Source organism: Cebus imitator, unplaced genomic scaffold (assembly GCF_001604975.1).
Source record: "Cebus imitator isolate Cc_AM_T3 unplaced genomic scaffold, Cebus_imitator-1.0 Scaffold455, whole genome shotgun sequence".
Lineage (NCBI taxonomy): Eukaryota > Metazoa > Chordata > Mammalia > Primates > Cebidae > Cebus > Cebus imitator.
The window spans coordinates 735,768-752,424 of record NW_016107770.1 but is presented as its reverse complement, the minus strand read 5'-3'; the positions used below and the strand labels follow the sequence as shown (position 1 = coordinate 752,424).

At 43.5% G+C, this 16,657-nt stretch overlaps 1 protein-coding gene across 1 annotated transcript in view; it reads left to right on the top strand.

Annotated features, from left to right (window-relative positions):
* The window catches only part of LOC108291457 (pseudouridine 5'-phosphatase), a 62,214-nt gene extending 56,475 nt beyond the window's left edge, over positions 1–5,739 (top strand). Inside the window, exon 3 of the mRNA XM_017511845.2 lies at positions 5,512–5,739. Coding sequence (XP_017367334.2) covers positions 5,512–5,699 — 188 coding nt within the window. The 3' untranslated portion in view covers positions 5,700–5,739. The remainder of the gene's footprint in view (positions 1–5,511) is intronic.
* The last annotated feature ends 10,918 nt before the right edge of the window (positions 5,740–16,657 follow it).

The following is a 16,657-nucleotide window of genomic DNA, read 5'->3' as shown; positions in this document are numbered from 1 at the left end:
CCTGGGCTTGTGGCTGCATCACTCCAGCCTCTGCCTCCGTTTCCCCATGGCCTTTTCTTCTGTGTTTCTCTCCCCTCTTTGGTCTCTTCTAAGGACAACAGTCGTCACATTTAGGGCCCATCCTAAATCCAGGGTGATCTCATATCAAGGTTTTTAACTTAATTACATCTCCAAAGACCTTTTTTCTAAAGAAGGGCAAAAGTACCAGGGGTTAGGACTTCTGTATGGGGGGCCATCATTCAACCCACTGCTCTCAGTCACACATAGCTTTTGAAGCATAACACCTGCTGTTCAGGCGACTGTGAAAGTAGTCCCTAGAAAGACAGCATGCTAAAGCACCTTCCCCATGGTGGGATCAGGTGAGAGGGGCCAGGCATCCTTAGAATGCCCATGTAGGAGGTAGAGGCTCAGCAGAATTCCACAGGTGTGTCTGGTCCTGGGACAGCGTCAGTGTCTTCTCACAGGTAGCCAGGTGGCATCCATCAGCTGACCACATCATTTGCCCCAGTGGCACAGGCTGCCTTCTATGTCTCACTTCATAAAGCTCTTCTTGACTGAGGCCCAGGACATGGTTCTCAGCACACAGAATTAATGACATGCATGGCACTCTAAGTGGTTCCCTCTCCTTCTTTGCATGGTCAACCCCCGGTGCACCCCACTTGCTTCTGTTGCTCACTGCAGGTCTCAGGTAGTACAGAGAATGTCTAGGCTCGTAGGGTTCTGAAGGCCAGATCGCCCAACAAAAGAATGCCAAGAACACCTGAGACCGTATGTCAGCTGCCTGTCTTCTGCCTCTTTCCTTTGTTTCATCCTCTTTAATTGCACATTCCTGTTCTCACCCACCTTGGGTCTCTAGGACGGAGGAAAGCAGGAGCGTTTCCTCCCACCCACAGTGTTGCTCCTGCACATTCCCCAGTTCTTCCCCTGAAGATGTGTCCTGTGAGCTCATTATTTGGAGCAAGAGCTATCTATCTCTCTGCCCTTCCTGTAAACCCACAGAAGCACACCAAATGCTAGGAGCTGGGAGCTAGAGTCCATTTATACACATAATTAACCAACTTCTCCCTGGGACAGAGCTCCATTTACTTTTTTTAGTCTTTTACTTCTCAGGGAAAGCCACTGTGTAAGAAAAGTGTTGTGTGCAATCTTTAAAAGATGCAAAACTTTGTGAAGGCATCAGGCAGCTGTGAATCAAGAGATTAGGATCCTTGGTTCCTGACTATACACTGGAGCTTTATCTGATGACACTGGCTAACATTTATCTGGGGCTTCATCACCCATATCATTTTCCAGGCATTGTGCTTCTTGTGAATCAACTCCATGAGTAACGTTAATCATTGCTCTTTGACAGATGACAAAATTGAGGCCCAAAGAGAACGTATAATTGACAGATGTCCTGTAGTCTCTAACTGTGGTCATAGTCTTGTCTAGAGTTTCATCTTCATACGAGTCCCAAGCATTTTGAAGATCTTGATATGCTGTGGTGGTGTAAAACAGTCATCCAGAAACATTTTTGATTCATTCTCCATCGGTAAGAATATTGAGCTGCATTCCACACCAAACACATTGATGTGCATTTGTTTATGTACTACTACACTGTTACAGCCGGTACCTTAGAAATAATTCACAGCAATAGAGATGCTACAAGGATAAATTCACCCCTGTAAGCCCAGGGCTTTGAAAGGCCAAGGCAAGGGGATTGCTTGAAGCAGAAATTCAAGACCAGCTTAGGCAACATAGGGAGACCCTGTCTCTACAAAACGAAAAAACTTACCAGGCATGGTGGCATGCAACTGTAGTCCCAGCTATTCAGGAGGCTGAGACTGGAGGATCATTTGAGCCCAGGAGGTTGAGGCTGCATTGCTCGACTCTACTCTAGCCTGGATCACAGAGCAAGACCCTGTCTTAAAACAATAATAATCATAAAATAATCTATATTTAAGTTTTTTAAATTAATAGCACCAAAGTACTTTAACAATATTTTCTTTATACAGTGTGTTTTACAGAGAGCCATATGTTTAAATCTGCTCTGTTATTTTTTTAAATATTGGTTTAAAATTGTATGATACAGTAATTTGAAAATCTTGTTTCAAATTCAGATTGTTTTAATTCTCAACTTTAATCACTATATATATCCAGACAAAGGTTCATGATTGGCTAATTGTTTTGTTGTTGTTTTTGAGATAGAGTCTGGCTCTGTCACCCAGGCTGGAGTGCATTGGCGCCATGTCAGCTCACTGCACTCTCCACTTTGTGGGTTCAAGCGATTCTCCTGCCTCAACCTCCCAAGTAACTGGGCTTATAGGATGCACTACCACGCATGATTGGATCTTTTAAAATAAATTAGAGCCTTTCTTTTATGTCATGCACCAGTTAGGTTAAGGTTTAAATTGAAATTTAGCTAATTAATAAATGTAGTCTTCTGTGATAATAATTAGTGGTTGTTGCAAACTAATGAAATAGTGTGACATTTTAATATTTTTAACTAATGGATTGAAGTTCTGCAGAAGCTCTTCATGTGGAATACTTCTACACCGGTTGAATATTGTTTTCATGTGTGGAGGTGTGTATGTGTTCATGAGATCTGTAGTTTTCTTGTCTGGCTTTTGTCTGGTTTTGGGATAAGGGACTGCTGATGTCAAATGAGTTGAGAGGTGTTTCCTCCTATTTCCTGATAAGTTTGTTTAGAATTGGCATTCTTTTTTTTCTTGGGAAGTTAGTAAATTTACCAGTGAGGCCATCTAATCCAAGATGTGGGAAGGTTTTTAATTAAAAATTCACTTTCTTTCATTGACAGAAAGCTATTCCGCTTATTCACGTCTTCTTGAGTAAGTTTTCTATTTTTCAAAGAATTATGTGATTTCATCTAAGTGGTCAAGTGTGTTGTCATTTACGCCTATAATAATAAAGTTTTTATCATTTTATTGATGTTGGGATCCGTAGTGTTGGCCCCTCTTTCCCTTCTAAGGTTGGTACATTTGGATCTTCTTGATTGTTTTGATCAGTTTAGCTAGGAGTCTACTAATTTAATTGCTCTCCTCAAAGAACTGGCTTTTGATTTAGTTTTCTGTATTCTCCTTTTTATTTCATTAATTTTCTCTCTCATTTTTATTATCTCCTTCCTTTTATTTGTTTTGCGCTTAATTTTCTCTTTTCCTTGATGTCCTAAATCATTGAACTTTTTTCTTTCAGGTTTTAAATGTGACAACTTAGATCACTTATTTGAGACCTTATTATTTAACATATCACCTAATGCCATCAGTTTTCCTCTAAAAAATGTTTTAGCCACATCCCAGAAATTTTGATAGTTTTTGGTTCTCTAAAAAATATTACCTAGTTTCCCTTTGTGATTTCATCTTTGACCTGTGTCTTACATAGAATTGTAACATCCAAATATTTGTGATTTTCCACATTCCTTTCTATTATTAATGTCTATTTTAATTCTATCATTGTTAGAGAAGGTATTCTGTATGATTTTAAGTATTTTATAATTTTTGAGATTGTTTTATTGTTTATAATAGGATCTTTCTTGTTGAATGTTCCATGTGCACTTAAAAATAATGTGGTTTCTGCTGTTGTTGAGAGAAGTATTACATAAACGTCAATTTTGTCAGGTTGCTTGGCAGTGGTTCTAAAGTCTGCTATATCCTTACTTCTTTTCTGTCTACTTGTTCTGTCAATTGCTGATAGAGGAGTTTTAAACTTCCTTCTACGTTTGTGTTTCTCCATTCAGTTCTGTTAGTTTTTGCTTTATACATTGTGAAGCTCTGCTATTTGATGTTTACACATTTAGAATTATGTCTTATTGATGAACTGACCTATTTGTCATTATGAAATGTTCCTGTTTATCCCTGATGATATTCATTGTTCTAAAGGCCCATTTGTTATCAATGTAAGTAACCTGGCTCTCTTTTGAGCAATAGTCATGTGGTATGTAGTTTTCTATCCTTTTATTTTTCAATCTATCTGTGTAGTTATATTTAAAGTAGGTTTCTATAGACAACATTTTTTTTCCCTCCTGGTTTTGAGTGATATTTGCTTCTTTGCGGCATGGTAATTTTTGATTGAATGTTAAACACTATAAATTCTACACCCAATGGAATGCTATATTTTGCTTGATTTCATTTGCTTTATTTAACTTTGCCCTAGCACCACATTACAATCTGTCCTTGCCTTCCTTTTAAAAATCACTAGGGGGTCAGGTGCTCCAGATATCTATCTGTTACCATACCGTGAATGACTTTAGGCATTTGGAAAAAATGACTATGTTGATTCTTCTGTGTAACAATTGACAAAGTAGGGATATTACTTCATAATATTATTAAAATAGGCATGATTACACGATTATTTAAAATACAATTTTAGGCCAGGCACGGTGACTCATGCCTGTAATCCTAGCACTTTGAGAGGCTGAGGTGGGCAGATCACCTGAGGCTAAGTTTGAGACCAGCCTGGCCAACATGGTGAAACCTCATCTATACTGAAAATACAAAAATTAGCTGGGCGTGGTGGCGCGTGCCTGTAGTCCCAACTACTCAGGAGGCTGAGGCAGGAGAATCGCTTGAAACTGGGAGGCAGAGGTTGCAGTGAGCCGAGATCAGCCATTGCACTCCAGCCTGGACTACAGAGAGAGACCCTGTCTCAAAAATAAAATACAATTTTAGATAAACTGTCATACCTTGTGTGGATTTAGATGTTCCTGTTGTGCTAGTTAGCATAAGTTAAAGGTGGTAAGGACTCCTGGTATTTTTTACCCTTTCTGATAACTACTCCTCTCGTAATTGGCTCTGTGACGACCTCCCTGAACCCATGTGGTCCCTGTGGTTAATCCATATGGCTAAGGACAGCCTGAGGATGCTCTTTTCATATGGCATGTTGCTGTCGATCAGCTGTGTTCAGCAGCTTTCTTTTGTCCCCTGATCCCTTGTTAAGTAGCACCGCAGCCATCCCTCAGCCAGCTGCAGCCTTCTTCAGCATCTGGTGGGGGCCGTTGTGTGATTTCCCCACCTAAGCAGGGTGAAGAATGATTAAATGTTTTCTGCAGAATACAGCATTTTTGCAGAAAACACCAAAAGCATAGCCCTTGTGTATTGACTGCTTTGGGAAAAAAGTATGGTTGAGCGATGCCCTGCTGTGTGGCGCCCTCCTTGGTGGCCTGCCCAGATCCCAGGTCCAATCATGTCCAGGCCTGCCCCCTGCCCTTGTCTACATTTCATCAAGAGGCCCAGCAGACAAAACGGCAATGCCTCCCAGAGTGCTCCTCTTCTGTTCCTTTGGGAAATGCCATCGCTCAGCCCCCAATAGCTTTTTTGATTTTTTGGTTTGTTTTATGTTGAGCAGGGATGTTTTGGAGCTGACAGCCCTTTTTAGACAACCTGTCCTAGGTCAGAAATTCCTCAGAAGGCGAAGCCTGAGAGTGTGCTGCCACACAGCTGGAGGGACCGTCCCTGGAAGAAGGCCTTGTGGTGGAGACCTCACCCCTCACCGCAGTGCTTCCCTCCTCCTCCCTAGGGGCCGAGAAACTCATCATCCACCTGTGGAAACACGGCATCCCCTTTGCCCTGGCCACCAGCTCAGGGTCTGCATCGTTCGAGATGAAGACAAGCCAGCACAAGGAGTTCTTCAGCTTGTTTTCTCACATCGTGCTGGGAGCGACCCTGAAGTGCAGCATGGCAAGCCAGACCCTGACATCTTTCTAGCTTGTGCCAAGAGGTTCTCTCCCCCTCCTCCTATGGAGAAGGTAAGCAGGTGCTGGTGAGATGGGCCATGTTCCACAACCATGTCCCACCAAATCATATCCACATCATGTTTGTTAAATGTTGTGGTATGTGCTGTTGAAGGCCACTTTGCAATGCTCCCTGGAACTTGGGTATGTGGGCAGGGAGATGACCTGGCTGGAAGATTTTGTGAGAAGTCACAGCCACACCTAAGTCACCAGGCCAGTGAGACTCAGCCAGAATCCACTGGGTCTCAGGGATAGTCTAAGAGGCTTACAGTGCCAGAACAAGGCCTATTCAGACATTTTCCAGGGAAGCAGAAGTTTTAATGATGTGGGGCTTACAACAGTCTTATTTCCAAGTTACAGCCTTTGAGGTGAGAATTCACTGCAATTCAGATGTCAGTCACTAAAACTCATTTCCCCTCCCCAACTGCTTATAGAGTGCTCATCACTTGCTGCAGAGTTTTTGCTTATGTAGTGATGTTGGGGTTTTATCGCCAAGGTTTTGGACTTCCATCCATTTCTCCATCGGAAAGTGGCAGCTGGTGGGCTCCTATACCATGGCGCGCCCTGTCCTGCACCACGGCTGGCTGACCATGCAGGGTATGCAGTGGAGATGGCCCTCTTCTTGTTATATGAGACTCCTCCTCAGGTGACCTGGGCAGAGCGTTTAGAGAGCTGACTGCTTGTGGTGGCTAGGCTTGGCTCCAGATTCCTCTGACCGGCCTGTGACTGCTGAGATGGAGTCCCTGGCCTGAACGATCTGCAGATACAGATTCTAGAATCACAGCAAGGCACCCTTGAAATGGGGGGCTCCCCTGTGATGTAAGTGTAAGTCCCTGCAAATGCCTCTTTCCCCTGGGTTCCTGCATGTGAGGACTTTAGTGGTTTGGTTGGGAGAAGCCTTTCAGTGAGAGGTCTTTTTCACACCACACCTCTCATTGCTAACCAGTTACACCATTCATGAGCTCAGGGAAATTACTCAGAAACCTCCTTCCCAATAAAGCTGAGCTACTTGGAATAGTCTTGAAACACCTGGGTTTTTTTTTCTTTTCTTTTTTTGCCCAGGGTGTAGCTTACTATCTTGAACCTATAGAGGCAGCCAGAACCTGTGCCACAGTGCACAGACCTCTGATTCCCTGAAGCTAAGTGGGCCGTATAGCAATTCAGTTCAGTTCTGACACTTACTCCTAGGGTTAGCCCAGACCCTGGATGTTAAGGCCCCAGTTCCACAAGAGGCCCATCCCATGTTCCAGGGGCCACCTGTACTTCCGATTGGCTACAATTTGGGGGTTCCTGCAATCCTCTCTTCAGGTGTGATAATTCCCTAACATGACTGATGGAGCTCAGGAAAACACTTTCATACACTGGCTGCTTTGTTATGAAGGGTACAACTCAGGCACAGCCAAATGGAAGCAAGGCATTGGGCAAGGTACAGTGGGTGGGCGCAGTGCTCCCCTGCCCTCTCTGGGCACCTGACCTCCCGGCACCTCCATGTGCTCACCAAACTCAAAGCTGCCCAGACCCCTCATGTAGAGATTTTTATGGAGGTTTCTTAAGTTGGTGTGAGTGATGACATCACTGACCATTGCTCATTGAACTCAGTTTAGCCATGGTGCCCTCCCTGGAGATGAGGGGAAGGACGGAAAGTTCCAGTCTTTTTTGTTTGTTTGTTTTGAGATGGAGTCTTGTTCTATTGCCCAGGCTGGAGTGCAGTGGTGTAATCTCAGCTCACTGCAACCTCTATCTCTTGGGTACAAGCGGATTCTCCTGCCTTACCCTACCAAGTAGCTGGGATTAAAGGCATGCGCCATCACGCCTGGCTAATATTTGTATTTTTAGTAGAGACAGGGTCTTATCATGTTGGCCAGGCTGATCTCAAACTCCTGGTGTCAGGTGATCCACCTACTTCAGCCTCCCGAAGTGCTGAGATTACAGGCGTGAGCCATCACGCTCGAATCCAACCTGCTAATCACATATTTGGTCTTTCTGATGTCCAGACCCTGTCTCCTAAAGCTATCCTGGGCCCACTAAAGGCACCTCATTAGGTTGAAAATGGCTTGTTAGTGACTCAGATACTCCAAGTGTTTTAGGAGCTCTGTGTCATGAAGTGGGGACAAAAACCAGATATATAATTTTTATGATGCCATAGGTATAAACAGTCATTGAAAGACAGTGGGGGCTTTCTTAGCAATACACATACCTGGGCTGATTTAAATCTCATTGATTTAAGTATCATTATTGAATTCAACTTGACTGCAATTGCTTGACGGATGTACCTGAGACCTCCCAGCTAGTAAGTCAGAGTCAAGGCTGAGCCTCCAGGTGCAGCTGGAACAGGTCCCAGTAGGAACATGTATCTGCTTCTGTGTCTGGACATGTATATGTTTGCATGCTTGGCATCCCGTTATAGATTCCACTGAAACATGTTTATTTGTCCTAAGAATTTCCCCCTTATGAAGGAATTATCTCATAGCTTCAGGCTATAAAGCCTTGCTCTCAGAAACACCATTTTTCTGTTGTTGTTTAACCCGAGTTATTGCTCAGTAGAAAAGCGAAGGTGCTGCACTCCACACACCATGTCCCAGAATCGATCAGAGTATGTTGGCACTTGTATTCAGCTCTGTATTTACAAACTGATAAAGACAAGGTAAAATATTTGCCTTTTTAACATGAGCTGTTCCTGTAGCTAAGGCATTTAAACTGAATTTCAAGTACAGGCAGTCCTTGTTTTGCAAGGCACTGTGTTAATGGAAACACGGTGTTTCCATGTGGGGTTTTTTGGTTTTGGGTTTGTTTCATTTTGTTTTGTTTTTCAGATAGGGTCCCCATTTGTTGTCCAGGCCATAGGTGCTGGTAGCACAATCATAGCTCATTGCAGCTTCCAACTCCTGGGCTTTAGCAATCCTTCTGCCTCTACCTCCTGAGTAGCTGGGACCACAGGCATACACCACCATGCATAGCCGGGAGTGGCAGCTCACACCTGTAATTCCAGCACTTTGGGATCCTGAGGTAGGAGGATGCTTGAGCCCAGGAGTTTGAGAGCAGCCAGGGCAACATAGCCAGACCCTGTCTCCACAAAAAGTTAGCCATGTTTTAAAATGTATATGGAAGCAAAATGTGTGTGAAAACCACATGCTGGCACTGCATGGGACCAGTTATGGTGAAACCCACAAAGCAAGGGCCCTCATGAGCAGGAATTTCTCTCACAAGGTACCCTGCAGAAAGAGGCCCATGGAATCAACTGTGTTTTAACATCTTGATGTTCTCATTGACAATGTTTGTTTTAGACTTGTCACAGAAAAATAAGCAGTTGCATATTTTACAAGTCATTTAGCTCTTAGAAAGTTCTAAATGTTATCCTTATTATTAATCCACATTTACTTACAGAAGTATTTATCTTACAGAAATGAAACCTTCTCTATCATGCTTCTTACTTAATTAGAGACAGTGATGCATTTGGCTTTTCCTTCTGTGAGGTGCATATCGTAGTATTAAAGGAAGATTTTCCCAAGCTCCTGTCGGGGAAACAGCCCTGGCTGTGTACTTGGTGTTTGTCTTGGGAATTCAGGAGGCAGTCGTGAAGGGGCTTGCGGGCGATGTTGGAGTTCTGCAGTCAGGCTCTGCTGCTTCCTCTTGGCCGCAGTGTAGGTGTGAGCTAACAGGGGCAGCACGCCTCCAGAGTTCAAGGGCATTCCATTAAATTAGCAGTCATTGAAGATATTTCTGATTCTCTTAGGGAACTGCCTTAGGGAATTTATTATGCTGTAGGTGTCACCAGGTTAATTAGGTGTAGTAGTAGTAGTAGTAGTAGTAGTAGTCATAGGAAAGTAGTCAAAAACAAGTAGGATCAAAGGGTTATTAATTATGTTTAATTCCCATCTTACTAGGAGCAAGTGTCCAACAGAGCCGACATTAAAGAATCAAGTTTTCACTGAGAATATTTTCCAAGTTATTCATGTATCATTATTTTGTTCTAAAAAAAAGTAAAGGAAACATAAGGGCACCTTCAGAAGCCCCCCAGAACCCACCTTCAGGCTAATGAGCACTCACTGAGTGAAAGCACCTGCCCACTGTGTGCTAGGCAGGGTACCGCCTCTGCCAACACATCCCCTGAAGCTCAGAGACCCAGTGAGTAGAGGGCCTCCATGTGTTAAATGTCAGGCAGGTCCTGAGACCTTGCAAGTGTGAGCACTCCCACTGGCTAGTAGGGACTGGAGAGACCAAGCTGGGAGGCACCCCAGGGCTCTCTCAGCCACAAAAACGCTATCTTTGTTGTGAAACAAAAATGATGGCATTGCTTACATATCACTTCTAGGGTTGATATTTATTACAAGTAAAACCAGATATCAGATATCAATTTTTTTTTTTTTTTTTTTTGAGACAGTCTTACCCTGTTGCCCAGGCTGTAGTGTAGTGGTGCGATCTCGGCTGCCTGCAGCCTCTACCTCCTGGGTTCAAGCTATTCTTCTGTTTCAGCCTCCCGAGTAGCTGGGATTATAGGTGCACACCACCGCACCCAGCTAATTTTCGGATTTTTAGTAGAGATGGGGTTTCCCCATGTTGGCCAGCCTGGTATCGAACTCCTGACCTCAGGTGATCTGCCCACCTCGGCCTCCCAAAGTGCTGGGATTATAGGAGTGAGCCACCGTGCCCAGCTGGAAATCTATTTTTGATAGCCTAGCCATCACTACTTTGCATGTTTTAGTTTTCTTGTTCATGTTAATATTGTTTTAGGAGCTGAATTTCAGGGTTAAAAAAAATTATCTTTGTTTTTGTTTTTCTGTTTTCAAGAAAGTTATATATGTTAAACTGCATAAATAGGTAGAGTAGGCTTTTTCACCAGCCTAAGTTTTGTGTATATTTGGTATCTGTCTTTTTTTTTTTTTTAATACCAGGATTGAAGTTATGAGATCATATTCACAATTGGTAAACAAGGTACATGGTAGATACTACTCTTTTTCCTGGAAACCTGCATATTTCTTAATGAATAAGGGCTAAGTCCACATAAATAGGTAGACTGGGCTCATTTCACCAGCCTTTAGACATTTCTACTCACACCCCAAACTATTATGCTGTCACCTTGTTAAATAAGAGTACAGTCTTACAGGCAGTGGTTCATGCCTGTAATCCCAGCACTTTGGGAGGCCAAGGTGGGAGGATGACTTGAACTCAGGAGTTCAAGACCAGCCTGGGAAACATAGTGAAAGACTGTCTCTACAAAAAATAATAATGATGATGATAAATTTGCCAGGTGTGGTGGTGCATGCCTGTAGTCTCAGCTACTCAGGCGTCTGAGGTGGGAGAATGACCTGAGCCTGGAAGGTAGAAGTTGCAGTGAGCCGAGATCATGCCACTGCCCTCCAGCCTGGGTGGCAGAGCAAGACTCTGTCTCAAAAGAAAGAAAAAAGAGAGAGTACAGTCTGGGTGACGTGGGGATATGGGTGTTCTGTGAAATTCTGTTAACTCTGCTATATGCTGGACCATCTTTACAGTGCAGTGTTGTCGGGGGCAGCCCTGCCTAGTGTGACAAGCAGACCAAACACTCAGGCACAAATTAGAACATCATAGGGGAACTGAGGGTGACACAGGTCCTGAGATAAATGCTCACTGTTTTTACAGATAAAGAACAGAGGATGGGATTAGTGCTGAACAGGACAAGTCCAACAGGAGTGTAGCCAACACACAATCAATTGTGAGGGTTTTGGAAACCAAGCAGAAGTTTATACATGGTGTAATAGGCCTTTGAGCTCACTGGAAGTTCTTAGAAGGACACATTGGCCATGTCTGTGTTTTAGAGCTCAGTGGAGTACTGGATGACAGATTAGAAATGGGCAGTAAGGGAGGAGGAAGTGTCAGGTGTGATTCCAATTGATTTCCTTCAGGGAACTTATAGTTCAATTAGAAAAAAAATAAGCAATGACAAAACTTATAGGAGGCTTAGGAGAAAGTAAAATTAAGAAAATTGTCACTGAGTATATTTTCATATCAACTTGTACCAAATTTAAAGAACTTTTTGCATCTCTGCAACTCTTCCCTAGATTTAAAAAAAATGGGAAAAGGAAAACATGTAGCTAGTTAAAAAAATATGTATTTTTCTAATACCTGTAACTGTATTTGAAACTCACCCAAAGTTTCATCTTGATTTATCCTTATCGTACATTGCATATGTCCCAAAAGAATGCAGACAGGAGCAGGCAGGCTGTCAGTGTGAGCTGACCTCCATAACTGGAACTTCTTTTCTTCCGAGAATAATGGAAAACAAATAGCTGTATACTACTTATGTCCAATTTAAAGTTAATATTTGGGCCGAGCATGGTGGCTCATGCCTGTAATTCCAGCACTTTGGGAGGCCGGGGTGGGTGGATCACTTGAGGTCGGAAGTTTGAGACCTGCCTGACCAACATGGCAAAACTTCGTTTCTACTAAAAATACAAAAATTAGCTTATGTTGGTGCACCCCTGTAATCCCAGCTACTCAGGAGGCTGAGGCAGGAGAATCACTTGAATCCAGGAGGCAGAGGTTGCAGTGAGCTGAGATTGTGCCACTGCACTCCAGCCTGGGTGACAGAGCAAGCCACTAGACACAGAATCCAGTCACTCATTCTCTAGGTAAAGAAACAGATTCACATCAAGGGACTCAATGAACTTTTATAGACTTTTATTGAACCTTTCATGTAGGTGCCATTTTATCACATTGCAAGATTCCAGGAATGCTGAGTGATTTAGGAGCACACACTGTCATTTAGTCTTAATAATAGCCAATGTCGTTTCTTATTTAACTAGAATTTAGTAATTTCTTGCTCTTTCATTTTCAGTTCCTAAAAGCTCTTGGCAAAGAAACCCTACATTCCCAGCTATGGTGCGGCTTTCTACATTAGTCTACATTAGTCTGTTTTCATCCTTCTAATAAAGACATACCCAAGACTGGGTAATATATACAGGAAAGAGGTTTTATGGACTCACAGTTCCACATGACTGGGGAGGCCTCGTAATCATGATGGAAGGCAAGGAGCAGCAAGTCATGTCTTAACATGCAGGGAATCTTTTCCCTTATAATACCATCACATTTCATGAAACTTATTCACTATCACGAGAATGCATGAGAAAGACCTGCCCACCCTCCCACCCCCCACCAAACCGCCCGCAATTCAATTACCTTCCACCGGTTCCCTCCCACAGCATTGTGGGAGCTACAATTCAAGATGAGATTTGGATTGGGACAGAGCCAAACCATATCACCTTCTTTTTCTTTTCCTGTAGTTTTCCCTGCAAATGCAGAAGGCATTTCTTTTCTGTATTGTTATTTCACAAACCCTGACACCTATTCTCGTGATCCCTGTCTCCATCTCCTGCCACTACAGCTGCAGCAATGTTGATGAGGAGGCTGTCTTTTTCACCTTCCGGCTCTCCCCCTCCCCTTGGGCGCATCATCAGCTTTGATAGGAGCTGGAGTGTGCTTTGCCAAGGTCACAGCACAGTGAATGTTCTGACTTCTTGGTAGACCCACAGCCACCTGCATTCCTCCACACTGGTTTCTCAGGCTTACAGTTGGCAGCAGAATCTGTCCTCCTCTGATGGAGAGCTGCTCATGATTCTTGGGGAACTTGGGGGCATTGCAGTGTTGATTTCAACTTCCCAGTCCTGCAGAGACCTTGACACAGGTTGCATGCACATGGGTCCCTGTACTGTTCTGCAGAATTACGCCAGAGCTGAGCCATACTTGGGGTACCAGGGTTTCCGGGAAAATAGAAATTAGAGGCATGAAGCCCTTCTGCATTCTGTCAAATGCAGAGAAGTGAAGAAATAATTTCACTTAATGCTAGAGAAAAACAGCAAATCTCAGAACAGAATGAACTTCTGTCTTCTCATAATTACTCTTCATATGTCTTGCCTTCACATATCTACTTCATGCTTGACTGGAGAAATTCCAGGATGGCACTGTACTCTGTGCTTTGTGTGGAGAAAATACTGATGGATGAATCCCTGGTCCACTATTTCTCTTTTAAAGGGATATACTTGTATAACAATGGAAAATGTAGAAAGACATCATTTAATCAGCACTTTGTGTGTGTGTGTGTGTGTGTGTGTGTGTGTGTGTGTGTGTATGTGTGTGTATGTGTGTGTGGGGGGGTGAGATTGATATGTGTTACGGAAAAAGCTCACATCTCTGGAAATACTTTCTAGCAAAAAGCATCTAATGGCTTAATCTTTATAGCAGTGCTGGTTTTGGCCCTTTAACTTCACCAATGTTGTAAACTAAAAAATTGTAGTCTCCATATATGTTTTATTGAATCCTCTAAAACAGGAGTCCCCAATCCCCTAGCCACAGACCAATACTGGTCCGTAGCCCGTTAGGAACCAGGGCACACAGCAGGAAGTGAGCAGCGAATGAGCCAGCATTATCACTGGAGCTCTGCCTTCTGTCAGATCAGAGGCAGCATTAGATTCTCACAGGAGCATGAACTCTAGTGTGAACTGTACATGCAAGGGATCTGAGTTCGGTGCTCCATATGAGAATCTAATGCCTGATGATCTGAGGTGGAACAGTTTCATCCCCAAACCAGCCCCTTTCACCCCCTACTGGTCTAAGAAAAATTGTCTTCTATGAAGGAAGTTCCTGGTGCCAAAACGCTGGGGACCACTGCTCTAAAACATATGTGTGTGTGTGTGTGTGTGTGTGTGTGTGTGTGTGTGTGTGTATTTATTCCTTGACTATCACTCAAATGCCTTAAAAAATCCATGCCTTGTACTTCCTTGAAACACTTTTTAAAAGAGTTAGTAGCCACTGTTAGTAAAAATTCCACTACCCTACTTGGGGCATTTCATTAGGTTGGCTGGTGATCTGCTGTGCATTTTTGATAATGATGTTGTGTTCACTGAGTCTTTTTGATAGCAAGGTTTCAGAGAACTAGCCAGTAAAAATATACTGCAGACACTATCCCACCATACACTAGTGCATCAAGTTAGTTGGTTCTACATTACCAGTTCTCTCTTACAATTGTGTCAATTTTCAAAACATTTTTTAGCTTTTCACTAGTAATTATTACTAATAATTATTTGGATGTTTTGGGTTAAAACCTTACTAAACGTTTAGCATCTCATTTAATGTAGTACCACAGATTATTGGCAAATTTGGGAAATGTTTTTCTTGACTACATTTGGAGGGGTATGGTCTATTGAATACACAGAACATGTGACCTGTAAATAGCACTAGTGCTGTTTGTATGTATGGATCCCCACCTTGCATTTCATAACATTGCCTTAGTTGATGATTTGGCTTTTGAAAAGTGTTTGGTCTGGGCTACTTTGCAATAAAGCCCGTGAACTCTCCCATCCCCAGACATGGTTTACCTTCCTGTACCTTGTACCTTCCCTACCTGATCTGGCCTCCACAGTGCTTGTGTACACATTCTCGAACTTGCCCTCACCCAAACTAGAACAGTGAGAATAAGCAGTGAATTGAGCCTTGTTCTGTCGGGGGCCTATGCAAAGATCAAGGTGGCATTTCAGATTGTTGTGAAACAGCTGGATCACTCAGGAAATAATACCAGGGTAGCTGTCTTGCCAGTGGAAAGGGGGAAATAAGCACTAAGGGCTCTGGTTTACTTCCAACACTAAGGTGAATCCTACTCAGATTATATATTAACGTGTACAATTTGTACCAAGAAGTTCTTCTTATGGTGATAGGACCTAAGTGAGCTGCACTAACCCTCCTGTTAAGAACAGTGAGAAAAACTGGACAAAAGCCTGAAAGTTTCTTTTGGAAGGGATCTGATTACCCAGCAGGTAGGGAACAGTGCAACACTTTGCCCCTGGAGCTGTCCCCAGAAGAAGTGGCTAATGAGAGTGAGAAGCCTGAGTTGTTTTTGTTGTTGTTGTTGTTGTTGGGGGAGACAGAGTCTCACTCTGTTGTCCAGGCTGGAGTACAGGGGCATGATGTCAGCTCACTGCAACCTCCACCTCCCAGGTTCAAGTGATTCTCTCACCTCAGACTCCCAAGTAGCTGGGACTACAGGCACATGCCACCACACCCAGCTTATTTTTGTCACTGTGCGACATACAACAGCACAGTGGAAGCCAGACACAAAAGCATACCAGAGATGGAAATTCAGCAAGATTGGTCACAGGACCCAGGAGGGCCATCAGCAGTAGCCGCCATACAAGGACCCCAAACCATGCCCAGGAGTGAAGGTGGCCAGAAACAGAATGGTCCCCATGCAACAATGACCAGGCATTAGAAGAGAGAAGACCACATGATTAAAAAGAGAGAGGGAGAAGGTACAATCAGCAGAGTCTGAATAAAGCACCAAGTTGACCAAGCTGGTCTCGAACTTCTGACCTCAGGTGGTCGGCCCACCTTAGCCTCCCAAAGTGCTGGGATTACAGATGTGAGCCACCACACCCAACCCTAATTGAGCTTTTAAGAGCACGAGGCTGGGAGACTAAAAATTGGTGTTCAGAACCTGCCAAATAGGGGAAGATTAGCCCTGCTAAGCCCCAGGCCTCAGGCTGTGACCCCAAACCATACCCAGGAGTGAGGGTGGCCAGAAACAGAATGGTCCCAGTGCAACAATGACCAGGCATTACAAGAGAGGAGGCCACATTATTAAAAAGAGAGAGAGAAAGTACAAACAGCAGATTCTAGATAAAGCACAGGTTATCAGATCCAGACTTTAAAATAAATGTGCTCGATATTACAAAGGGGATGAAACATAGACAGAGGCCTTGGGCAGAGCATACGCTACAGCAGAGAAAAGGAGCAAACCGTGAAAGTGACACACAACAGCAAAATGGAAGCCAGATGCAAAAGCATACCTGAGACAGGAATTCAGCAAGATTGGGCACGGGACCAAGGGGGGCATCAGCAGTCACCGCCACACAGGGAAATGTACTTCATGGTTGTCCATCCATTCTCACTTCCAGACAGTTAAAAGAA